Genomic DNA, 24,432 nt, shown 5'->3' with positions numbered 1-24,432 from the left:
TTTGCAATTTTGGCCATCATATTCTGTTCAAAGACAGGAACATGGATCCTTTTACCAAGTAAAAAAAGGCTCATTTAAAATGTACCTAAAATTTTAGGAAATTGTGCACCCTTTTATCAATTTGTATAAAGGCTTTAGTGAAAAAAAAAAAAAAACAACTGTTAAAATTAAACTTTTTGTATTCTGGGGTGTATCTATTTTTATTCTGTTGGAAACCTATTTAAAGTGGCAGGTGAGTGAGTGCTTGCGTGTCGAGTGGAAGACTTGTTTCAATCACCTACTTTAATAGTACAGTTGAATGACCTCGTGACAGCAGAGTATTGGGTTGAATTGTCATGAAAGCTGCTGCTGGTCCTGTGTGCTGTTTCTAATGTACTTTTAATTGGAATAAAGAACACATACTGAACAATGCCTTGGCTAATTTCTTGCTTGAATACTTTGTTGTTGTTTAAAAGCCTTAGGTAAGGACGTTCCCAGCTGGGAGTCCTGGTGTTTTTTTCTATTTATGACCTTCTCAAAGCATCCTGTGACAGACTGAACTTCATCTGATTTAATGCTGAAATTTTTAAAAACTTCCCAGGAGGAGGCTCTTTAAATGATACCACACAATAAATGAGGTGACATAAATACTCTTCTTTTCCTTCTTGTGCTGGAGTTGGCAGAGTTGGCATCATCCCCTGCATGCCCAGATGACTTTGGAAGGGATGGGAAGGACAATGCAGGGAGAAGAGAGGTGTTTTCCCTGCTCTGCACTTGCCTGATGGGGTTTTTAGAAAAGGGAATAATTAAAATGCACCTCTTGGGAGATGCTGTAGCCTGGGGTAAGTTGGTTAGAGGACCAAACTCATTCAGCTTCATCTTAGATGGAGATATTCAGGAGGAATATCCCCTAGCACAAGAAGTGCTGTCCACTGTGATCCAAGTTGTTTTAACCAAGAGCAGAAGTGGAAGAACATCAGCCCTGTACGCTCTCAAGCCTGCGTGGTGGTTTGCCCTGTCTCTGTTGTTAGCAGTAGGCAGTCACTGATCCAAAGTGCTTCTTTCATGCTGCAATCTTGTATTTAATAGAGGACAGAGAGAAAAACTCCGGGAAGGCACTTGCAAGGTGGTGTGAATGGCAGCTGACCGTCCCAAAGTCTGATTTGGACGGTCCCTGAGGTATTTGCCATCAAGTTAACGGCATTTCTTGTTTAAGAGAATATGCGATGGCTAAACCTCCTGTTCACATAAACCATTCCAAGTTCAGGTTTCAGCCTGAAAGGTTTTATTGATTACACTACCACACAGTATGAAGACACTCTGAAATGGAGAAGGAATACAGTATACACAAAATCATAATAAGGGAATTAACCACCTAACGCCAAATGAAACACAGAAAATGGTTCCTGCTCTCGAAACATGAAATGCTTTGCTCCCCACTGAGGTTTGATTACAAGCCCCCACATGTTCGGATATCCTGATCTCCCTGAACATGGGGATTGCCACAGCGCAGTTACCATCACCCACAGTAGCAGGCAATGCTGTTCCATCAGGTACCATTTTCATAAAGCCACTGGACCCCAAACACTTGGCTTTAGAATGAGCCACTATACTCCTGGTCAACCCCAGCATCAGCTTTCTACTGCTGCTCCAGTTACGCTGAGGTTAAAAAAAAAAAAAGTCAGGTTTACCTCCGAATATTACAGCTAGCTTATCTGTGTAGCAAGCTATCCGGTTTTTTTAGTAGATTGAAATACTGCCTTTGAACCATATGTATTTCCATTAGAAACTTAGGTATTTTTTTTAGCACTGTGTTTATCTAAACCTGCCAGGTTACCCTATCAGCCTTTTTTGATGGTAGCATAGTAAAACACAGTCTACTGCATAAGCCAATTCCTCAGTCAAATCCAATTAATGTATTTTTATTTAAAATTTCTCAAAGCAGCCCCTTGCTTGCTTGGACTCACTCATTTCAGTGTAAAGGTGTTAAATGGAAGTATTACGTAACATCCCATCTTAACTATCCATCTATTCTTACTTATGGAGCATGAGTTGAATGAGAGAAGGAAAACTAAGTAGAAAATCCTGCTGCTCACCAATACAGCCAAAATAATGACTAGCTGTTCTTAAAAAGGTGATGTAGTCACTCTTAAAAGCTGCACTGAGGTTATCCAGAAAGAGCTGAGCCCTCACAGGTGTATTACCATCGGTCTGGCAATTTAATACTTCACATTAATCCGTTAATGTGTAATCACTGTTATTTCCAGATGGGTTTGGGGTTTGATCTCCTTTTCGGTCACACTCAAGAAGATGTTTAGGGTGAAGATGGTGCTCCAGAATAACACAGTTTTGTTTTTACCTTCCCAAATAAGTGCCTCTGCACGCAGATCCACTCTGGGAAGTGGCACCTTCCCACCATAATAGAAAAGGACATGGGGAGAGGTCTCAGAAACTTCAGTCTTCAAAGAACATCATCAGCACTTTCAAGAAACCCAGAAGGCCAAAGGTTGGTGGTGCTCAGGACGCAATTTGTGATGGCACACATGAAACAAGATGCTACTTATGTAGCAGGTATATACACTTGAAATATTGTTTCAACATGTTTACACAAGTGTGCTTCAAGGGGAATTTTTGGAAGGTGGCAAGATGAAGTAGGCCCAGAAAATACCAGGCCGTTTTTCAAAAGAAGTAATGCATCCCACTCAGCAGAAAGACCCACAGCGGCGTCTCTGTGCACCTAAAGACCTGCATCGTGCTGCTCTTTCTGGCAGATGCACAGCACGGACATGTGGAGAATCCCACATTCATGGAGGGACCTCGTAAGGTCAGGGAAACTCCTTCGAGGCACCTCCATCGTTTCAACACTGCAGCGTTTGTATTTGGCTGACATCTTCTGTTCTGCCACAGCAAGGACCGTCTGGAGACTGTCAGTGGGCTTGAAATGATGTTCAAATCTCTGACCAGAGGGAGATCGAATAGCGAGCAGCAAGTGCGACTCTTCTTTCGGAGGCTCTTCCAAATTTACAGTCAACATCGAAGGGCTCTCCTGCCTCAGTTGCATTCCCAGTTTCTTGGGGGGACACTGCACCTGTGAGCTCTCTTCAGCGGGGACATCGCTTTCTGGCAATGTGCTGGCAGATCCTTCTTCCCCAGAAAGAGTTTTGATTTTCGGAGTGTCCTCCAGCTCCCTGTTCACTTTCAGCTGGTTGGTCTGTTCAGCCACTGCATCCACAGTGCCACTCCCTTCACCTTTCCAGCCGATAGAGGGGAGCACCCTGTACTTGTTCAGGGAAGAGGAGCTCCTCAAAGGTATTTGCTGCAGGAGCTCTGGGATTTCCTCAGGAGACACATGGCCAGATGGGAATGCTGGTTTTGTGAACGATGCTCTCTGGCTGTTAACCACCTCATGAGGAGCTGCTGGTGGCGGGGAAGATGGCACTCGGCAAGGACAGGCTTCCACGCTCTGAGAGTAATTGAAGCTTGACCTCGTGCGTCCCTTGGCAGATTTTGGCCTGGTGACATGCATGTCTATGGTGTTTGTCCACAAGAAAGCAGCTGCCGTGCTTGAAGGGAAGTAGAAGTGAGATGGTGCTAAGTTCAGGAGAGCCGCTGTGGCCATTGCTTCTCAAGGCACCTGTGGATGGGGTAGCAGAGGGAAAAGTTACAGGAATCAGCCAGAAAGTTTCTAGAGAGCTTAATCTCCCTACAGCTCCCACTTCTGTGCTGCATGTCAGCTAATAATAGCAATAAATCTGGTGTATCACCATGCAGGCAGGCAGCAATTCTACGGTTCAGTAACAGCTGAGTCAGAGACGGCGGGATACGTGTATTTATAGGTGCTGGCTTTGTCAGGGATTGTTTAAAGTTGACCCAGAGCGTCAGGAAGTTATGCCCTTCCCAACTTAAAGTTTTTGATGGAAAGAACAGAAGCATTTTATTCTGAAGCTAGACACTCAGTGAAAATGGGAGATGAGTAGACTTCAAAGCACAGATCTGGCCTTTTTGCTGTTCCTGCAGTGACAGATCAAGTTCCTGTTGCAGACTTTTGAGTAAGATTCACTACACTTCACTTTTTAAAAAGCTCTGAAGACCTTTGAAATTGAGTAAGTCTGATTCAATACAGAGAAACCCATTCTGACTTCTCCTGTGACCAAAAGCTGCTTAACAGAGATTGATACTAACCCCCTGTTAAAGATGAAGTCATGTTCTGCTGTGTGTTCCCCAATTTAAGCTGCGCTCAGACCACCTGTGCTTTACCAGAACAAAGGAGTCCAACAGCCCAAACAACTGGGCCACAACCTTACAACAACATTTTTTAGAAGCGCAACAGGGTCATGCACCTCTTCTTTTTCTGTGGTTTGCATAGCAGGATTTATCAAGGAGGAAAAAGAAAACATCAACTTTGAGCCCCTGGCATTCTCTAGTAATGATAAAGTTGGACTCGCCTCCTGTTCATCACCCCAAAACAAACAAACGAACAGAAGGGAACAGCCACTGCTGTTGTTCCACAACCTTTTGCCAGTAATGTGTTAACACTAGATTTCTCCTCCGCTTCCGTGAAATGGAAAGGCTCAGCAAGCCAACACCAAGCAAAGCCAAGGCCCAGTCCCAGCACACAGGCGTGCCCTGACCCGCTCCAGTACAGAGCTGCTTGGAGGGAGAGATCTGTCCCTCTGTAAGCCTCCAGCAGAGCTCCGGACAGGGACACGCTGCCCAAGTGACTCATCAGAGTTACCTAGGAGCTTGTGGGAAGGAGAAGGTGTGTGCCTTTCGTTTACTGCCTCTAACAAATAAACACCAAGGCAACAAGCTGTAGTTCGGCAGCCTCTGAAGAGGAACTCCCAAGTGCATCAGAGCACTTACCAGGTATCACCAGTTACACCACCAGTTCAAACAAAAAACTCAAAGCAAACAACCTGTCCAAAGCCATGGTGAGACCCTCCTGAGCAAGGGCCTGCTCTGCTTCAGCACAGTATATATTAGAGGTTAACTATGAGGAGTTGTTTTAAATATGGTGTGCTTTACATTTGGGTGCCTCAATTGGGATGGGGAACTCCAGTCATGGAGGGCTGTGCCCACAAGTGCCCCCAAACATGGTGACCCCAGGGCCTGGGAGGGCAGGCACCCCAGGCCCTTAGCCTGCCGCACGGAAGAGCCCTCAGTGCCACAGCCTGGCCCCAGCCCCACAGCTAAGCCTAGTCCTACAGCCAGGCCCCGGCCCTATAACCCAACTCCGTGGCCAGGCCCCAGCCCTATAACCCAACGCCACAGCCCCACGACCAGGCCCCGGCCCTATAACCCAACTCTGCGGCCAGGCCCTGGCCCTATAACCCAACTGCATAGCCCCTCACCCAGGCCCTGGCCCTATAACCCAACTCCACAGCCCCACGGCCAGGCCCCGGCCCTATAACCCAACTGCACGGCCCCTCTAGCCAGGCCCCGGCCCTATAACCCAACTCTGCGGCCAGGCCCCGGCCCTATAACCCAACTGCACGGCCCCTCGGCCCCACAGCCACCCCCCAGCCCCACAACCCAGTCCCTCAGCCGGTCTCGGGCCCAGCCCGACCCTGTCACCCCTCACCTGCCGCCCCGGGCCGCCCGCGCCCGCCGGCAAACACAGCCGCGTTGCCATGGCGATCGCTCCACTTCCGGTCGCGCGGTAGACCCCGCCCCGCCACCACAGAGACGAACTGGCCGGAGCGCCGCCGCGCGCGGTCCTCCAGGGGCCACGTCGCGGCCCGAAGGATGGCGGCGCCGGGGTCCGTTCGGGTCCCCGCGCCCTGGGCTCCTTGAGCCCAGTGCGGCTGCGGTGGGCTACACGGCCTAGCTGCCCCGGCACAGCAGCGGCCTGTGGGATGGGCCCAGGGGCGGCCGTGACACTCCGGTGTGGGTGTCCCAGTGTGGGCCCAGGGGATGTAACTGGGCCTGGGGACAGCCCTGGTGTCCCAGCGTGGGCCTGGGGGCTATAACTGGGCCTGGGGACAGGCCTGGTGTCCCAGCATGGGCCCAGGGATATAACCAGGCCTGGGATGGCCACAATGTGCTGGCACAGATGGGAGGGACATACCTGGACCAGGGGACGACTGCGGTGTCCACGTGTGGGCTCTGTGGAGAAACAGTCTGCAGTGCTGGGCCTTGAAGGTGGTGGGGGACAGCCCCAGCATCTTGTGTGGGGCTGGAGGCTTCGTCCTGGGGGGCACAAGGGAGATGGGGGGGTGAGCAGGGGTGTAGCAGCAGGGCTGTCTCCCACACAACTGCTCCAAACCCTGTAGGTGAGTGTGATGCTGAGGCTGTCCCCATCCCTCCTGCAAGAGCTCTCTTTCCCCCATCCCACCCAAAGCAAAACTCTGCAGTTGTCACCCCACTTGAATACAGAAAACCTTTTTTTTTTTTTTTTCTTAACCCTGAAAGTTTAAAAATATGGTGTTACACCCTGTCCTGAGCAAAGGCAGCAGAATGAGAGCAACGGGACTTGGTTCTAACCCCCCTGTGGCATGAGTTTCAAGATACTGTGATTGAACAGCTTCACCTGAACGATTGCTGAATAAGACCAGACAAATAAACACCAAACTTATCAGGTGTTTGATGAGAACACCTTTAAAACATTACACTTCATGCACAAGATCATCCAGGGGCCTAAAACAACTCCCTGGGGGATTTTGCAGTTTGCTTTGTGCCTGGACGCTTGGCACCCTGGTGTCTGCTGACAGGGAGGGGGGAGTCCTTCTGATCCCCCAGGCTATAAATGATCCCTGAGTCAGTTTTCATTGTGGGAACACCCCACATAACGCTGACATTTCCATCTCTTCCCCATTAATCCCTATTTAAACCCGCTTCTAGTTAACCAGATGCTTCTCCCACCAACAGATGCCCATCAAAGGCAGCAAGAAACGAGCAATAAATAACTTTATCTACCCTCAACCCCGGGGATCTCCACCCTGCAGGTGGGGGAAGATCAAGGCATACCTGTGCGCTGAAAAGGTAAGAAAATAGTCACATATCAGCTCATCCCATCCAGAGGATGTTGAGCAACACCACACAGAAGACACAAACGTTTTGCAGATCAAAGCACCAGGTGTATTTACATTTCAATAAGTCCCTGAACACACAGATGTTGATACCCCTCTTTGTTTGCTCCATAGAAAGGCTGAAAAGTTTCATGTTTCCAATGGGATAGTAACTTCCACGGGTGGTTTTTAAGCCCTAGGGTTTGTGGCTCTGTGAAGAGAGGGTTTAACTTGGGGTGCTCACTCTCCTGAGAACTCTGTAGAGAGGGAGGGTTTAAAACAAGGGGATTTGGTTAAAGCCACCTGTGGATCCCCAACCTGCTCGATCCCAGCCCTCTGGTCTCTGTTTAGGCCCCCGGACGGTGCCTTTTATACAGGTTTAGCCAAACTCTACGGCAAAACCCCAAGCGATCAGGTCCATCTTTCACCATCGGGCACAACACAGCAGCAAACCTGCCCTGAAGGGCAAGGACCTGCAAGGCCAAAGCGTGTGAGCATGAGCAGCACAGAACACAACAGGGAAAATCTTCCGCAATGGAAGTTTTTTGTGGGTGAGGTGGGAAAGGGATACTCAAATGCCATGGTTTTCAAAGTCAGGTGGGGAAAGCAGAGGGTTTGGGTGTCGGCGTGATGCCCATCGGTTTGCATCGCAGCATTTTGAGATGGTTTCTTGTGCAGATGGAGAGTGGGTAAGCCACTCGGTACGCCTGAGTGGGGAGGCAGGTAAGCTGCTGCTCCTCAGCCTTTCCTTATCAAGCTTGGATGGCTTTTTATTCCACTTGGCAGCAGGAAATACAAGGTTGGAGGGAAGAAAAGCCCCTGGATGGACATCTCTGCCAGCATTGGAGGACAGCCGGGAGGCGATGTCGCTTCCAGTGAGCAGCTTTGGTGGCTCTCAAGAAATTCCACAAGGTATTTTCTTCTTGGATACAGACCCCAAGCCATTTTCTTACAATCCCACCCCTCCACCCCACATTCCCTTCCCTAGAAGGGTGGTTAATTGCAGCGGGTGGAGCCCTGCATACGTGCCTGATACCCTCCATTTGTGTGTGTGTTTGCCTCGTGGTTTCACAGGGAAGATAGCAGCTTTTGTTTCTTATCTCCTCCAGTTTTCTGCCTCCCATGTGTCTTTGTATTGTGTCTCAGTTATGGTGATTAAATACTGTATTCAAAAAGCATTCCGAGTTGGGTTTCCATGGCGTTTCCAGCCTTTGCTGCTGCTGATTTAATTTCGCGGACCCCTTGCCCACACACTCCTGGAGTCTCCTGTGCCCTGAGGGCAGGACCGGAATCCCTTCACCTCCCTTTGCGATTCCGTGTGGCTGGATTTGGATGCAGACATGGATTGGGGGGGGGCAATTGCAAGGGAAAGACCCAAGAGAACCCATCTCTGAGGATGCAGGGTGTGAGTTAGCGAAACCAAGTGCCCGCTTGAGACGACACTGAGGCCAAAGAGCCACCTCTGCAGCTGGAGCAAGGATGCAACATCCTCTGTGGTGCCAGCTCTGCACCTCCTGGGCGTAAATCGCTTTTGTCCTGACTCTCCAGCCACTAAATCCCTCAGTTTGTAAAACCATGGCCAAGACTTTGTCTGGCCTCATCCGGGAGCTGCATTGGCCCGAGATGGAGATGGCAGAAGTGAGATGGCAGAGGGAGCATCATGCCGGCTGCGCTGATGGCACACCACTATGGGGAAACTCTTGTTTCTGGCAGAGGGAAAGGATGGAAACCTGCTCTTCACCGAGGGGCCACTCAGCGAGACCTGCTCTGCGATGAATAGCGCCGTCAGTGCAGATAGAGGAGGGGGTGGACCTCACCATCTATATAAAGCAAACCCGCCGAGCCAGCAGCCTTGGAGCTGCGAGGTTCAGGCGGGGTAAGGAGAGGGGGGATTTTATTGCTGTTATTTCATCAGACAGCACGTGGGGCGGCGGCGGGAGGCTGCAGGCGGTGAGTTTCTCCATCAGCCCCAGGCAGGAGAACCGCTGTGTCCCAGTACACATCCCTGCCAAGTGCTGCATCCCAAAACCGGAGTCAAGAGGTTCCATCAGGAGTCAGCTGTGTGTACTTGGGCACGGTGATACCTTCAGGATGACATACATCCATGGGGACAGTAACATCACCGTGCAGTGCTGCCAGGGTGCACCCGACCAGCCCCATGCCCTTGGCAGGGGCTTGAGGGCAGCGTCTGTCCTGCCCCTGAGGTGCTGCTCATCACCTGCTGTTGTTTCCTCCTCCAGGGCCAGACTGAGGATGAAGAATCTCCTCTTTGCCATGCTCTTGGCTTGTGGTAAGTGCCCTGGTTTCACCAGGCCAGGCTGGGATCTCATCTGCATGGCAAAAGAGGTGTACAAACCCAGAGACTTTGTGCACGATTCAGGTTTTTGTTTAAATTTTGCAGTTTAATGCTTCGTGTAGCACTGCTGTGGTCCTGGAGATACTTGTGACGGTGAGGCTTTGGGATGCCGACATCCATATTTATTTTAAGGGGCTCTGGAGCCTGCTGTCACCTGCTTTCCTGCCTGTGCCAAGCCCACGGCCGATCCTGGCCATGTGGCATTGCCAGCTGCAGGATGCAGGCATGGCACAGCCTGTACAGAGAGCAGGAATACCTTCTGCCAGATGGGATCAGGGAGCTGCAGAAACCAGACATAATCCTGAGGGGGTTTTGGGGGGGCTTCCCATGGTTCACATGCCCGAAAGCATGTATTTCCAGCCCACACCAGCCTTTAATTCCTCATGGGTAACTCTGCCTGCCCCCTCGCTGGGCACCGGCGCGAGCCCGACCCTCTGCCCCTCCGCAGGGCTGCTGCCAGCTCACGGCAGCGTTTTGGAGCTGGAGCGGATGATCAAGTCGGCCACGGGGAAAAGCGCCCTGCTCTCCTACAGCTGGTACGGGTGTTTCTGCGGCATCGGGGGCAGAGGGACCCCAGTGGATGCCACCGATCAGTGAGTACCTGGAAGAGCATCGCTGCCCGGCTGCGGGGTGCGCAGGGATCCGTCCAAAGCTCCTCGCTGGCAGTCTGCTGGTGCTGCTGTGCTCTGATGGGGCTTTGCACCGTTCCCCAGCCACGTCTTGCTGCTGCCTTGTCATCCCCCTCCTCCCGGGCACCTTAGATTTGATGCTGGACCTTCCTTTATCATGGGGAGGGGGGGTTGGGGGCAGCAGTTTGATGTGGTGCCCCTCACAGGTGCTGCCGCGCTCACGACTGCTGCTACAGGAAGCTGAGAGAGGGCAAGTGCAGACCCCTGATAACCCCCTACCACTTCGACATTGCTGATGGAGACATTGTTTGCAGTGAGTACCGACAGGCAGGGGGTCCCACAGAGGTGGGCAACCAGCGCTGCTCCCCATGACACCCAAGCCCCAGAGCAGGGCACACAGGAGGGCATCCCCCAGGGATGGAACCAGCCTGATACCCGGGTGGGTGCGCATGGGAGGAGGCAGCGTACGATAAATAAATGGGCATTGCAAGGGACGTGAGCAGGTTGGAGAGGGCAAGCACCGGGCACGCTTCCTCCTGTGCTTCCCCCGGGCTGCTCCAGGCATCAGGGTGCCCCGAGGGGACTCCATCGCCGATGCAAGCCAGAAAAGCCACTGCAGAGCACCGTGTTTTCCCTCCACAGGTGATGAGCAGAGCTGGTGCAAGAGAGAGACCTGTCTATGTGACAAGGCGGTGACTTCGTGCTTCGCGAGCACTTTGCATTCCTACAATAAATCCTACCGCTTCTATTTCAAGCTGAAATGCCGAGGAAGTAAGCTCCAGTGCTGAGGAGGGGAAACCTGCACACAAAGTTGCAGATTTTGACTGGCTTTCCCCATTGCTGTGGCAAGAAAAGCCTGACATGGGGGCTGAACAGCCGAAGCCAGCAAGGCTCCCCGCAAGGTGATGCTCAGGGTGAGGAAGGGTGTCCGCGTTACGGATGGAGATCCCCCACTTCCCATAAAGACACGGCGGCTTCCATTTTTTATGTCCCTTCCTCTTCTCTTTTCTCTCTTGATTTAATTTCCCACAGATAATAAAAGGTTTTCAAAATGATTCTCTGTGGTGTTTTTCTGAAAGAGCCACTGAGACACTGCGATGGTGGCGTCTGGGCTGCTGGGTCCGGCGAGCACTTTTGCATCGCACAGCTTAGTCACACCATCTGCCTGATACCCCAATATTTCCATGGTCCCGTCAGCTGCCTGGAAAAGCTGAAGATCCAGCAGCAGCTGGAATTCACAGATCTATCACCAAATCTATCCCGCTTGGGGCAGTATTGCTGCTCCGGGTCCCCAGCTATGGAGAAGCTCTTTGCATCAAGCAATGGGGACAAATAAATGCCACCAAATAAAGCTCCCTGGGGTTTGTTAACAAAACAATTCCACAGCAGCGAGCCCTGATGGCAGTCAGTTTTTTTGGCTTTTCTCAGCAACGCTAGCTGAACTCGCTCCTGGAGCTTAAAAAATGGTGCACTAAGGGCGAGGTGAGATAGGACCAAAAGGTGTTTTTACAGGAATACTGGAAGTGGGAAAATGTGGGAGGGGATCTGAGACCCTCCTGTGACACTGACGTAAATAAGCTAGCCAAAATCAAGGCTAAAGAACAGTGATCTGCAGAGGAGAGAAGATGTCAAAGCCTTGGCCATCCCAAGGCAGATGCTAATTTAGGAAGGCAGTGAAGTTGGTGGCTGATTTCTCCGTAAGGGATGAGTTCTGCACAGGGGCTTCAACAAGGAGATGAAAAAATAATACAGAGGGAAATAAAGAGAAGTTGCATTCACTCATCCAAAAGTACCTATTTTGTTTCATTCTCCTCTCACGCTGGGCGAGCGTTTAATCATCCGCTATCTGCGTAACCCCGTGTTTCTGGGAACTGCGCGTTTAGAGATGCTTTTATTGCTGCTCATATACTTCTCTTAAAGAATTGGTAACTCACCCTGAATCACCTTTGCAGCGTGGCAGAGGAGCAGCTCCCAAACCGTACAACCCCTTGAAAACCCCACACCTGCTTCATTCACGGCTGCTAGGATTCAAAAGCTGAATCAGGGCTATTATTCCCCACCCCCACCCCGATACAGCGCCGTGGTGCTGGGGAGGGCAGGGGAAAGGTCCTCGGGCATCTCTGCAGGCAGCAGAGAGTGTTGGCTTCCTCCTTGAGCTGGAAATGATGCTGCTTTGCTGGCTCAGCCCTCCCGTGCATGGGGTATGGCGCTGGGGTGCTGACGGGGATTTCTTGTATTCCTGTAAAGGGGAAGGATGGCACCTTCTCCTCTGCGGAAAAGCCCAGTCAGCAAGATTTGGGGGAGCCAAGCATTGACAGTGGGGAGCAAACACTATATAAGGAGAGCCCTGCTGGCTGCAGGGCCCTGCAAGCAAGCGGCCGCTTTCCTGAGGTAAGTGGGAATGGACAAAGGCTTCTCCTCTCTTTCTTACTTTAACAAAAGCCGTGGTGGGCGCAGGGAGTGAGGTCCGTGCTGGGGAAGCAGGAGCAAAGGAGAGGCTCCCTGAGGTGCCAGCCCAGAGGCAGAGTGGCGGGGTGCAGCCCTCTCTAGGGCTGATCCTTCCTCCAGCTTTTCTTCCTTTCCCTTCATTTTGCTTTTTTCCAACCCTCTGCTTCCCATCCCCGACACAGCAGCGCTTTGGGCCAAAGCAACGGCGACGGGGACATCCTCACCCTGCTCATCTGCCCTAATCCTCAGAGCTGGGGAGCATCTCTGCCCTGGACAAGGAGGGAAGCAAACAAGAAAGTGGTTGACAGAACGGGGAAACGGTTTGGTTTCCTTTCCCAGGACTGTCAAAAAGATGAAGTCTCTCCTCACCTTCACTGTGCTGTTTGCTTGGGGTAAGTGTCCTCACCCGCACCTGTCCCACAGCTCTCCATGCAGTTATATCGATGGAAATTGGGACCAGGCTGGTGATTTCTTAGTCTTTCCCCATCACCACCTCTCCCAAACACAAACGCTCTCCTGCACCGAGCTGGGAGTAAGTTTCCTCTCAGTTGCATCTACTTGCTTCTAAGACCTCACTCACCTAGCACCAGTTTGGGGGCCAGAGGGATGGAGATGCTGCTGGGGAGCTGGGTGGCAGCATCAACCCCACCAATTTCCACCCCCCCCACCCCCCCAGGTTTGTCCCCAGCTCACGGGAGCCTCTGGGAGCTGCACAAGATGATCACAAAGACGACAGGGAAAAACGCCTTGCTGCACTACTCCTCCTACGGCTGCTACTGCGGCTTGGGGGGCAGAGGGCAACCCAAGGACGCCACAGACAGGTATGTACCCACATCAAAATCTCCCTGCCTGAACACAGCCTTGCGTTGTTTCAAATCTGGGGAGGGGGGCGGGGTAGCAGGAGGAAAACCCCCAACCCTCAGTGCCTCGAGCTCCCCTGCAGATGCTGCCAGCTGCACGATACCTGCTACAACAGCCTCCAGAGCTACCGATGCAACGCCAAGATGCAGGGCTACCACTACAGCTGGCGCAGCGGCAGCCCCTCCTGCAGTAAGTAGAACCCTGGAGAAAGGGGGTGTCACCCCCCCCCCAAAGCCAGGGGTGACCTCGGGCTCCCCTCTGCCTGCAGGAGAGGGCTCCTGGTGCGCCCAGCTCTCCTGCGAGTGCGACCGCAGCCTGGCGCTTTGCCTCAAGCGGAGCATTGGGACCTACAGCAAACGCTACTGCTTCTACCCCAAGCTCTGGTGCCGGTGATGGCAGAGCTGGGATGCAGGGCTGGAACACGCACAGCTTCTGTATCCGGATCGCCCCATGTCCTTCTGCATCCAGATCGCCCTAAGTCCCTGCCTCCACGGACCTCGTTAGTGTGGCTGTAAATTTAATCCATGTGAAAATAAACAAAGTGCTTAAACCACCCCAGTCCTCCATGAGCTGCTGCTGGGCAGAGAGAGAAATCCCCGTAAATACTCAGTATCATCTTCCCCGAATTCTGCAAAAACTCCATCTCGGCCCCTGCGTCACTCCGGGCTGCAGCCCCCAGGAGAGGGGGGGGTTTGGCCGGCGAGGGAAGGGGCGTAGCACGCAGTGGGTTTGGGACAGACGAGTCATTTCAGCGCTTCCAGTTGAGAGCCGGGGGGCCGGACACGGAGGGCAGCAGGACGGACTGGGAGCGAGGAAGCGGAGCCGGAGCGATTCCCCGGTGAGCAGCTCCCACCACGGGGGACCCTGGGGGGAGGCAGCAGGCACGCCGCCGCCGCGCCTGCCGCGCTGCCTTGCTCTCAGATCAAAACTGAGCTGGGAAGTTGCTGCTGCTGCGTGATGCCCTGGGCGGTGGGACGGGAGGTGGGGGGACAGCTTCAGAAAGCATCTGCTTTTGGCCAAGGGGCAGAGACAGAGATGCAAGGGGGCACAGCTGCCTTCCTCCCTCCAAATTTCGGGACAATTTGACCTGATTTTGGAGAGACGAGGCTCACACGGCAGCACCTGTTGACAGGCCACGCTGCTGGGCTGAGTCAGGCTCCTGTTCCTCCTCCCAGACGCAGGTGAGAGGAAGATGAAGGTCCTGCTGGCGCTGGCAGTGCTGTTCGCCTGCAGTAAGTGCAGCCGTTCCCAGACCCACGGAGGGGAGACGATGTGGGGAGCATCCCAAACCCCTGTGCACTCCACGGGGAGACTTGCAACCAAGCCCTCTTCTCCCCGCTGGTTCCCCAGGCTTCATTTCTGAGTATAACTTGCAAAAAATCACATTTTTCTGGTCGCTCTAGGTGTGTTCACAGCTCGTGGAAAGTTCCCACGCGCACCAGGACTGGAGGGAAGCACCGTAGGAAACCTGACCGCCCACGGTTGCTACTCGGGATGGGGCAGGAGTGGCACAGCAAAGGCTTCCATGGACCGGTACAGGCAGCGCTGCTCCAGAGGGTTAATGCTGGCCCTGGGATGGCTAACGCTGGCCCTGGGGTGACCCTAGGGCTTGTGAGCAACCTCAGCAGCATCCTCTGGAGCTTTGCAAAACGCAGAGCAGGCGATGGGCAGCAAGAGGAAGGGAACAAGTTTTGGGAAAAGGGGAAAGTGAGGCAGTGGTCACCCCCAGCTCCTGCCCAGTGACAGGCACCTGGAGTCAGTGGGATGGCACCAGCGGGGAGGGGTGGGATGTGCCAGGGTGCACAAGGGCTCTCGGAGCTGGGCAGGGGTTGCACGGGGAAGCAGAGGAGAGGGTTGGCATGGAACGGACTGGGAAGAGCAGCCTCTCAGTGATTTAGAGCGGGAGGAGGAGGCAAGAGGTGGCTCTGCTTGCAGAGCCTGTCTCAGGTTGGTTAGGAGCAGCCAGTGGCATGTTTCAGATGAGGCCAGGCTCTCCTCCTCGCCGCAGGTGCTGCCTGCTCCGCGCCTGCTGCTACGCCAAGCTGGTGGCACGGCGGTGCCGCCTGGGACCGATCCAGCCCCTCTCGGCGCCCCAGGCAGGAATCCCCACCTGCAGTGAGTCCCCACCCTCATGGGTCACGACGCCTCTTTCCAAAACATCCCTCTCCTTTGTGGTACCTATTTTTGGGGCAGCACCCCAGGGATCTTCCTGAAAAGAAGGTCTCAGGCATGCTTCCTCTCGGGTCCCTGCAGGGTCCGGGACCTGGTGCCAGAGAGGAGCGTGCAGATGCGAGCGAGCAGCCTGGCTCTGCCAGATGCGCGGCCGGGGGCTGCTCCGGCGTCGTAGCAAGTGCCGGGGACGTGCCGGGAGGTGTTGAAGGAAAAAGGCTCTGCAAAACCACCTCCAGGCTGATAAGCAAAGGGCCAGCAGGGCGCTGGGAGCATTTCCCAGCCCTGGCGGGTCTCCTCCTCGGGGCTTTTTGGCTTTGATATCAGGACAACAACCCTCTTGTGAAGTTGCATCATTATACACTGGATGCGAGGGGGGAGAGCAGCACAGATGCGAAGTTTCAGCACTGAAAAACAAGGGAGGGGTGGACACCTGTGACACATCACTGCAAAGGGCGAGATGGAAGCCAACACGAGCCTCTCCGCCGACACTCATTTCCCCTTGGCTCGAGCTCCCCGTGCAGCCTGTCAGCTCCCTCTGCTTTTTGCTTCACTGCAGATTCTCTTCTGTTGCTCCAAAATAAAAGCAGAGAGCGCAAAACATCGGTCCTCAGTGTGACATGCCTCAGCTGAGCCCAGCAACCACCCTTGCAGGCAGCGGGGAGAAGCTAACCTCTCAGCTGGGTCTCCCCCTGAAATACCCAGAAAAAAAAATGACACCCAAGAGGTGACGCATCTCCCACCGACATGCGGCTGCCCCCCTGGCTTAACCCCGAGCTTTGGGGGTCTGAAAATTTCCAGTTGCTCTGAGACAGACAAATCAAAGCTGGTGCAAAGGGCGGCGGGCAGGCGTGATGCCACGGGAGGGCTGGGCACTGACAACCTTTGCTGCAACAGGGTGGCCGGGAGTTTGCCTCACGCCCAGCGCGGAGCAAAACATATTTCTCACCAGAAAAGAATGTTTTGGCCCAATTTTGCAGCAACCCCAAACGCATCCCCTAGGAAAAGGCAGTTCAGGCGGTGGCTGCTTCCCCCCTCACGCTGTAGCATCCCCAGGGTACAGGTTTTCTGCGCTGCAGAGCAATCCAGCTGCACTGACCCCCTGGGAGTCAGCACTGCACACCCCCGTGGGGCTCAGCAATGAAATACAGCCACAGAAACAGCAACAAAATGCTGTTTCCCTGGGTGGGGGGAATGATGCCCTGGGCATCAGCAGCTGTAATTCCCACCCTGGCTTACCCCAAAGCTGAAATCAATGGCACTGGGAAATACCCTTTAAATCAGCAATGCTCCCCGCCCTGGGCTGTAACCCTGGCATCAAGCTCTGCCACCCTCCGCGTGCAGCAGCGTGTAGTCCTAGGGGGGGACAAGGAAGAAGGTGCAGCCCTTCACCCAACGGCTGCTGCTTGAAGGCATAAATCAAGGCTCAAACCCTTGCCGAGATGGGAAGGGGGTGATCACGCAGATTGCAGGCCAGGGTGAGCTGAAACACCCTCTCCCTCTAAAGTCTGGGTGAATTTTAACAATCTGTGTATTTTTCTGCTCGTACATCTGGCTGTACAAACCCATTCATGTGGAGCTCCAAGTGCCGATGTGTCGGCTCAGCTACTGCACCCACTCGCTACGCTGCGGTAAATTGGGCTGCAAAAGTTGCATTTTGCATGCTGCAAATAAAACCCAAAGTCCACGTCTTCCCAGGAGGCGTTTGGCTTGGGGAGGACGTTTATTTCATATTTGGAGAAGGGCTACTGCAAACCTGTCGCAGGCAGAGGAGTTGGGGCAAGAGTTTTTAACCTGGGAGCTCAGCCAATTTGATGCACAAAAATATACATTATTCCCCAGGGATAAAAACTGGCTGCGGACTCAGAAAATCTTGAATTACGACAAGTCCTGCTCCATCTAATGGACTTGCCTCCATCCCAGGGGTCTTACATCAGCCTGGAGGGCTGATGAGGCAAATGGCACATACCAGAGGGGGGAAGAGGTTTTGCTGAAGCCCTGCCTCGAGTTCCCTTTTCTCACCATCTCTCAGATTTCCTCGCAAGTCACATCCTTGTTACCTGCCTCAGGTTCCCTATCAGTGACGGGGGGATTTCCTTGCCCTGACTTTGTGCCTGCCCGTGCCGGGGTTCCCTGCAAAGCACTACACATCTGCAATATCTGCCAGAAGAAAACTGCTGAAATGATTGTTCGGCGCCACCTATCTAATTAGAGATTCTCTCTGAGCAAACGACACAACCATCAATCTTTTTTCACCCTTCCATCATACACCACTTGCATTATTTTTTTTTTTTGCTTACCCTGCTGCTTGCCTTATTTTGTTTCTACATAAAGGTGAAGCAGACACCTCAGGCAATGGTCCGTGAGCATCACCTGCTCTCTCTTTGAAAGCAAGACTGCAGTGTCCAGCACACGTGAGGAGAGCGATGGGGCACCCCACACGCAAGGGGCATGTAGGCACTGACAAGCTCCTGTTAACCAGAAAACCGGCGTACGGGGCCTTTGCTCAGCCCTGTCTTCAGCCACCACCCATTCGGGAGGACACCGGGACCTTCCTCTGCTCATGATGCTGCATCTCACCCGCCTTGCTAAGTCAAGACGCGGAGGCTGCTGTGCACTGGCTGTGTTTTCTCCCTGCCCAGGTAAGTCACGATGGTGATGGTAAGATACAGAACGGCATTTTCTAACCAAGACCCCAACAAACTAATAGTCACCCAGGAACAAAGTAGTTCTCCTTCTCCCACGGGTTCTCCTGTTTTGCTCAGGGAAGCACTGGGATGCTAACATACCCAGTGCACAGACCCGACCCCACTTCACCAAATCCTCCCCTGCAAAAGGCTCCCCAAGAACAGAGCATCCCCCAGCCAGGACCTCCAGCAGCAGCAAGAGGCTCACACACACAGCGGGACCCACACAGTGAGGATGGCCAGTATTTGCCCACTTTGGGCTCTCCACAGGAGGGGCCTCGCTGAGCAGGGAGATGGTGGCCATAAAGGGGGTGACCAGCAGCACCCTGGGCTCCCCCAAACACCAGAGCTGCCACTGCCAGACACAAAGCTCTTCTTGCTGCTCCTCTGCCGAGTACCCCCCCCACCAGCTCCCACCTCGCCAGACAAGGTGATGCAGAATGCCTGGTGCTCACAGTTCTATCCATAAAATTGGGGTGAAAATGTTCATTTTTGCTGTGGAGGGGTGGGATGAGAGATTGTTTTTCTCGGTGCTCCTAACCCACACCTCATCTCCAGTCGCAGGGCTGGTCCCTACTGGATTCAGTTTGGTTCAATGCTCAGGCACAAGACAGGGAAATTGGTGCTGTCCTACATCGGTTACGGCTGCTGCTGCAGCTTGGGAGGATCCAAACAGCCGCTGGATGCGACCGACGGGTGAGCTGGGACCTGGTGAAGGCAGAGTGGGTACCCCCAGCCCTCCTCGCCTCCCTCTCCCTGCGTACAGCAAGGGGAATGCCTTGCCCCTCTCCTGGGAGCCAAGATAGCAACACAAAACCCATTGCTCGTCCTTAAAACCTCTTTAAAAGTTGCTTAGTAGCAGTAGCTGATGGGAACGGCGTGCATCGGTGCTTCTTCTGCCTTTGCAGTGCTAGGCAGGGACGCACCGGGGTCCCACCGCCACCCCGACTCACTGCAGCACCCACCAGTGCTCCGCAAAGCCGCTGCAGCAGAGCAACAGCAAAGCAATTAGAGCTGCGCTGACGACGCCAGAAAGGCACGCGTCACCCTCCCTCGCTCCTACAGCGCAGGCAGTGCTGAGGAGAACAAGGCTTGACCTAACCTGGACACAAACCCAAGGCGTTTCTCCCGGGGGCTGGTCCCCACCGCAGCATCATCCCCACTGCTGCCCGTCCTGCCCTGACACAACCTTGGGCTCCCAGGTGCTGCCATGCCCACGACTGCTGCTACCTGCCACTGCCCTGCCCTCGCCGCAGCCCCAGACGTCACGTACACCTGCTTCAGCCAGGGAAGCCGGATCACCTGCGGTAAGAGACGGTGGGTCACAGCGCGCAGGCAGGCACGACCACCCACGCTCTCGGGGGCTCACTCGATCAGAGATGTCCTCTAGACCATCCTGAGTTGAAAACTGCTTGCTGGGAAGGGGTAGAAATGAGGGGAAAAGTGCCAGGAATAGGGCAAACATTTTATTTGCTAGGACAACGGTGAAGTTTAGAGCTTGCAGACCTCCCAGAGGAGGGGGCTTGCTGTTGTGGAACGGGCAGGTACCGAGGTGACCGTCCCACTTTGGACAGGGACCTGGCCCTGCCATCCTGGTCTTCCCAGAACAAACGCTGCTGTTTCACGGCGAGCGGATAGAGACAAAGCACTTCCCCGTGATCAAAGCAAAGATCTACACATACATGGTCAGATAAAGTCAATTAAATGGTCCTTCCAGGGCCACGCGTGGTTCACAGCCAGGTGGCTCCATGCCCCAGGGGAAAGGGGTGCCTACCCGAGACCCCCCCACTTCAACGCGGGGGCTGCTTACGCCTGACAGACACCCCCTGCCCCTCGTACCCCTTGCCTGATGCCATCCCCCTGGATTTCCTTCCAGGATCCAGGACTCTGTGCGAAAGACGGAGCTGGGAGTGCGACAGGCTGTGACTTTGACAAGAATCACCCCAACCTTCTGCGCGAGGCCCCCGTGCCCTCCTGCCAGCCCCCCAGGCTCCACACCCCAGAAACTGGGGGGCCACCCCCCATGCGGTCAGGCTCTGACACCTTTCACCGGAGCTGGTGCACAGGGAAAAGCCGAACCCCCACAATGAAATGAATCATAAACCCAAAGGAATCTCTGCAAACAAAACCAAATGTTCAAAGGCAGCCTGAAGGATTTGTGTTCCAGGAATCGCTGGTGGAAGGGGTAGGAAACAGCATGGAGCTTCACGGCTGATTTTCTGAAGTAAATATTTATGCATACATGCAGTTTTGCATTTTTTTCTTAAAATACATTTACCCAACAGTGACATCTGAGCAGCCAACTGCTAAATCTTAAGAGCTTCAGAGAGAAAAAGAAAATTATCAACAAACTGAGCAGCTGCTGCAGCCTGACTCCAAACCCAGCTCCCCTCAGGGAGCTTGGCCACAACACAGCCCCAGCCCACTCCTAACGACTATTTAAGTAATTAATACTCACGAAAGCCGTGGGGGAGTGTGGTGGTGGTGGTCTCAGAGGTTTGGGGTGGCTTCTTCTTGTTCCCCATCTCCAGCAAGTCTTTGTAGGGCCAGAGGCGCAGCGCTGGTCTCAGGCTGCAGCCCCTGTCCCCCACCGCAGCTGCACACCATCTGCAATTAGCCGTAATGAGCCAGCACCAGCTGCCCCTCACCCCTCCGGTTTTAATGCCACCTCCGGAGATGTGCTTTGCAGCTTCAGAGCGGGGAGGGTCCTAAAATAAAGGTGCTTTAGGGGTGTTTTTGAAGAGTTTCACTTCAGCACAAAGGGCTCCTGCCTGACTCCATTAAGCATCACGAGCATCGTCCCGGCCCCTTCCTCACACTCCCTACGGCAAACACTGTGTCTTCACAACTCCAAAACGCTCATTTCTACTTTTACTCATTTTCTGGTGCCACTCACTCAAGGGCTTTGGGATGCGGGAGGGGAGAGCTCTGCTCCAGGCAGCACCAAGGAACCATCACACAGCTCAACACAGCACAAACCATCTCCGTTTTGTAGGAGGCTGGAGCACGGGTCACATCAGCCACCATTTCCCCCCCTTCCTGCAGCTTCCAAAGCCTGTGAAAGCTGGCAGGTGAACATACACCCCAGCAGCTGGATCGCATCCCCAGGAAGGGTTCAGGTTGTGCAGACTCCTTCAAATAATTGGAAATTTTTGTCTTCAGCCCTCAGCACACCCCATATGCACAACTCCATTTGCATAGTTCGGCTGGCAGACCTTAGCAATATTTATTGCGCTTGGCATGCAAAAAGCAGAGGAGGTTTGGTAACAGAAACGAGTGTCCGGAGGGGGAAAGGAGAAGAAAACTCTTGTGTAGTTTCAACAGATGCCAACAGAAAAGGAAGGCACCTTCCGAGAGCACTGCAGATGCAGGTGCCATGGATGACGTGGCTTCTGTGGCTGTTCAGACACTGCAGATGAGGCCAAGCTGTTAAATAAACCAAAAAGCAACTCTCCCAAGAAGAAACAAGGAGTAGCACAAGCAGAAGAGCTCTCCCATCCACAGCAAGGCCAAGACACACTTACAGACATCAGACAGAAGCTGACTAAATGCTTAACACTTCCAGTTCAAGTGAACTCTGTACCTACAGGGGCAGGATCTAGAAAAAGTCTAGGGAAGACGATGGTAGATGGGATTCAGAGAAAGCAGCTTTCTACATCGTCCTGCTCCGTGTTCACCTTTGAGAGGCTGGCAGTGACCCTGCCGGTGCCGCAGCAGTCAAAGCACGCTCCTGGCCCTCTGCCCACTTGTGACCTTCGAAGATGTAAGCTAGCAGCTAGTAACAAACAGCAATCCTCCCCAAATACCGAGGGAACGGGCAGTGCTTATTGTCCCATGACCGCATATTATGAAGCACAGTTAGCTCCACCAAAGAGTAAACACAAGCTATGAATCATGTTTCTCTCTTGCTTCTTGCCTTCCTTTCTCCTGCAAGGAAAATCCACGACCTGTTTACAAAGCAGATTCTCTGTGTAAAAGCAAGTTCCCAGAGGAACACTGCGTAAGGATTCCACAGAAAAAAAAAATTTCGAAAGGGCACATTGAAATTTCTACAGCTAAAGGAAAAATCGAAAACAGCCAAACCCAAAGTTTTAATATCTTTGGATAAAAAATGCTCGTGCAGGTACAAAGCTATCCTGGCAAAAATAAAGAGAATTTGATTGGTGTAACAAGGCATAGGAGCCCAGCACACTAAGTTTATTTTAATCATATTATACTTGGAAACAAAAGCATTTTCAGCCGCAGGTATCAAGAGGCCATGAGCTGAAGGCCAGCCTCTCCCTCTGCTCCATAAGTGGTGTTGCTGCTGCAGGCCTGCCCATTCAGCCCGCACGGGTGAGCTTAGGTCTGCCCGGGCCCTTCATACCCACAGAAGGCTCAGCTACAGGGCAGCTCCCCTCACATCTCCTCATGCTCCAAGCACCAACAATCCTTTTATCAGCTCTGGCTCAGGAAGACAAAAAAAAAAAAACACTTCATTGAGATCAAACATCTTATTTGTAGCACACAACTGCAAATTCTTATTATCTTTGCAAACCTGCGGAATGCACCCACCTTTCAAATCAAGATACAGCTGGGCAAGACAGAGGTGACACTTTAACCTGAACTGCCTTGCTGTGCCCACTGTTTTCAACTCGGCACACTGGCAAAGCGACTTCTACTTTCTCCCTGTTAAGCTCTGACTTGGCATTCTTTCCACTCCCCTAAAACTGACTGTCTGGAGGAAAAAGAATTCCTGGAAGCTACATCACTAACAACAGGCTATCTAAGCTTGGCACAAAATGGGTTTTACCAAAGTCGTTTTCCACTTCAACAATGGTACTGTGAATTCAAGGCTGATCCATGCTCTTCCTACCTACGATGAAATACTACTCAGACTTCCCTCTGCAGCATTTAGTCACGTTTACCACCAGCACCTAAAGCAGCACGTAATCCACTGCTTCACTTGCCAGGTACTATGTCCCACCACAAAGCCTAAAAGCTGCTGTGTATTACTTTTTATTTCCACCAAGCTCATTACAGGAACCAAAGGAACTTCTTCAGCAGCATTACACCCTGTTGTACTTGCACACCACCAGTACCCAAAGTGGAGCTCCTTCCTTTTTATTCTTCAAATACTCTTGATAAACAGTAGCAGAGCGTAACTAGTACTAGCTCAGATCTTGGCAGTTCATTAAAAAAAAAAAACAAAGCAAAAACAAAAAAAGCATTTATATTTCTGTGCCGATTTGGAAACTTCACAGAATGAATAGATTTTTCAAAAGCAACATTCCTTACTTTTGAGAAATCTATTTCATCTCTGCCCTGGCTGATGAGATGTCTCCTGTTATCTATTTCTGTGTAAGTGCACATGTGCTGGATACAAATCCAAAAACCTGAGTGAAGCTGAAACACTGCAAGCCATAAATCAAGGGCCAAGTCCCACAGCCCTTATGCTTCAGTCGAAATGCACAGTCCTATAGTGGAAAGCATCACCGGATTCAAGCTGTACCTTCTACAGTACTTGGTGACCTTACCAAAGAGGAATTTAAGATGAAAAAAGTCCTACCCTGGAAAAACTTTGATTTATGAAGAGTGAAACAGGCAGGGTTCCCAATGATCACTGCTACTTGGAAGCTTGTTCCCAGGGCTCTGGATCCTTTGGCTATACTGATTTCATTTGGAGACTGATGGCTGTCAAGTTCCTGGCTTGGACTAAAGCTCTGGAGTAGCCCAAAACCTCCAGAGCATGTCAAAGGAGATGAGATTCCAAATGTCCAAGTAACAACATTTAACAGAAATCTCATGCCTGCTCAGGTCGCATTTTACGACGTCATTAGACTTCATCAGATTGGATTAATTTGCTCTATGGTCTCATGAGTTCATTGGCATTATTATTCTTTTTTCTCCCCTACAGGTCTCATCAGCTAGCAAACGAGCTGATCCCAAACTTAAGCTAGAAGCAAACATGGATGCAGCAATCCCATTCTCCCTTCACGTACTAATCACTTCTGGAACAGCCTAGTGCAACACGAGCAGTTCTAGTTAGATTAAAAACTTATCACTGCATCCTCTAGTTAGACTAAAAACCTATCACTGCATTCTTCCATGGGAAAGAAAAGAGGAATGTCATGTTTGATATGGTATTGGCTGATACACCTAGCTCTGGAAGGGATTCTGGGATTCTTTTCACTTACATTATTTAAATAGAAAAAAAAAACAACCACCAAAACCCACCCACCATGTTCCTGAGTTGACAATTGTTAAGCTTTCCCTGACAGCAAAGTAAAATAAAGCTCCTCCAAGCAATACCAAGT

General features: G+C 52.3%; 4 protein-coding genes across 10 annotated transcripts; 3 read left to right on the top strand and 1 right to left on the bottom strand.

The window, feature by feature from the left end:
* Positions 1 to 140: 140 nt before the first annotated feature.
* UBXN10 (UBX domain protein 10) lies at positions 141 to 24,323 on the bottom strand. 2 transcript variants are annotated; one of them, XM_056333540.1, is made up of 3 exons: positions 20,595 to 24,323; positions 6,047 to 6,168; positions 141 to 3,613 (listed from the first exon to the last, which is right to left on the bottom strand). In XM_056333540.1, the coding sequence occupies exon 3, from the start codon at positions 3,596 to 3,598 to the stop codon at positions 2,717 to 2,719; it is 882 nt and encodes a 293-aa protein (XP_056189515.1). In that variant the 5' UTR covers positions 3,599 to 3,613; positions 6,047 to 6,168; positions 20,595 to 24,323; the 3' UTR covers positions 141 to 2,716. The 2 variants fall into 2 exon arrangements, with proteins under 2 accessions (XP_056189515.1, XP_056189516.1); XM_056333541.1 differs by lacking the exons at positions 6,047 to 6,168; positions 20,595 to 24,323 and adding an exon at positions 5,561 to 5,648.
* Positions 9,691 to 11,271, top strand: LOC130145971 (phospholipase A2, membrane associated-like). The gene is made up of 3 exons (XM_056331533.1): positions 9,691 to 9,935; positions 10,178 to 10,284; positions 10,614 to 11,271. The coding sequence occupies exons 1-3, from the start codon at positions 9,691 to 9,693 to the stop codon at positions 10,757 to 10,759; spliced, it is 498 nt and encodes a 165-aa protein (XP_056187508.1). The 3' UTR covers positions 10,760 to 11,271.
* Positions 12,211 to 13,834, top strand: LOC130146912 (basic phospholipase A2 Cdr-13-like). 3 transcript variants are annotated; one of them, XM_056333543.1, is made up of 5 exons: positions 12,211 to 12,362; positions 12,605 to 12,811; positions 13,096 to 13,240; positions 13,352 to 13,469; positions 13,549 to 13,834. In XM_056333543.1, exons 1-5 carry the CDS (start codon positions 12,226 to 12,228, stop codon positions 13,671 to 13,673), a joined length of 732 nt encoding a protein of 243 aa, XP_056189518.1. In that variant the 5' UTR covers positions 12,211 to 12,225; the 3' UTR covers positions 13,674 to 13,834. The 3 variants fall into 3 exon arrangements, with proteins under 3 accessions (XP_056189518.1, XP_056189517.1, XP_056189519.1); XM_056333542.1 differs by having other exon boundaries at positions 12,602 to 12,811; XM_056333544.1 differs by lacking the exon at positions 12,211 to 12,362 and having other exon boundaries at positions 12,603 to 12,811; positions 13,363 to 13,469.
* LOC130146913 (basic phospholipase A2 A-like) lies at positions 13,980 to 16,050 on the top strand. Of its 4 annotated transcripts, none has more exons than XM_056333547.1 (5): positions 13,980 to 14,118; positions 14,456 to 14,512; positions 14,684 to 14,813; positions 15,289 to 15,395; positions 15,534 to 16,050. In XM_056333547.1, the coding sequence occupies exons 2-5, from the start codon at positions 14,473 to 14,475 to the stop codon at positions 15,656 to 15,658; spliced, it is 402 nt and encodes a 133-aa protein (XP_056189522.1). In that variant the 5' UTR covers positions 13,980 to 14,118; positions 14,456 to 14,472; the 3' UTR covers positions 15,659 to 16,050. The 4 variants fall into 4 exon arrangements, with proteins under 4 accessions (XP_056189522.1, XP_056189523.1, XP_056189520.1 ...); XM_056333548.1 differs by having other exon boundaries at positions 14,413 to 14,512; XM_056333545.1 differs by having other exon boundaries at positions 13,980 to 14,512.
* Positions 24,324 to 24,432: the final 109 nt, after the last annotated feature.

Source organism: Falco biarmicus, chromosome 3 (genome assembly GCF_023638135.1).
Source record: "Falco biarmicus isolate bFalBia1 chromosome 3, bFalBia1.pri, whole genome shotgun sequence".
Lineage (NCBI taxonomy): Eukaryota > Metazoa > Chordata > Aves > Falconiformes > Falconidae > Falco > Falco biarmicus.
This window is presented reverse-complemented; position numbering and strand designations above follow the sequence as displayed.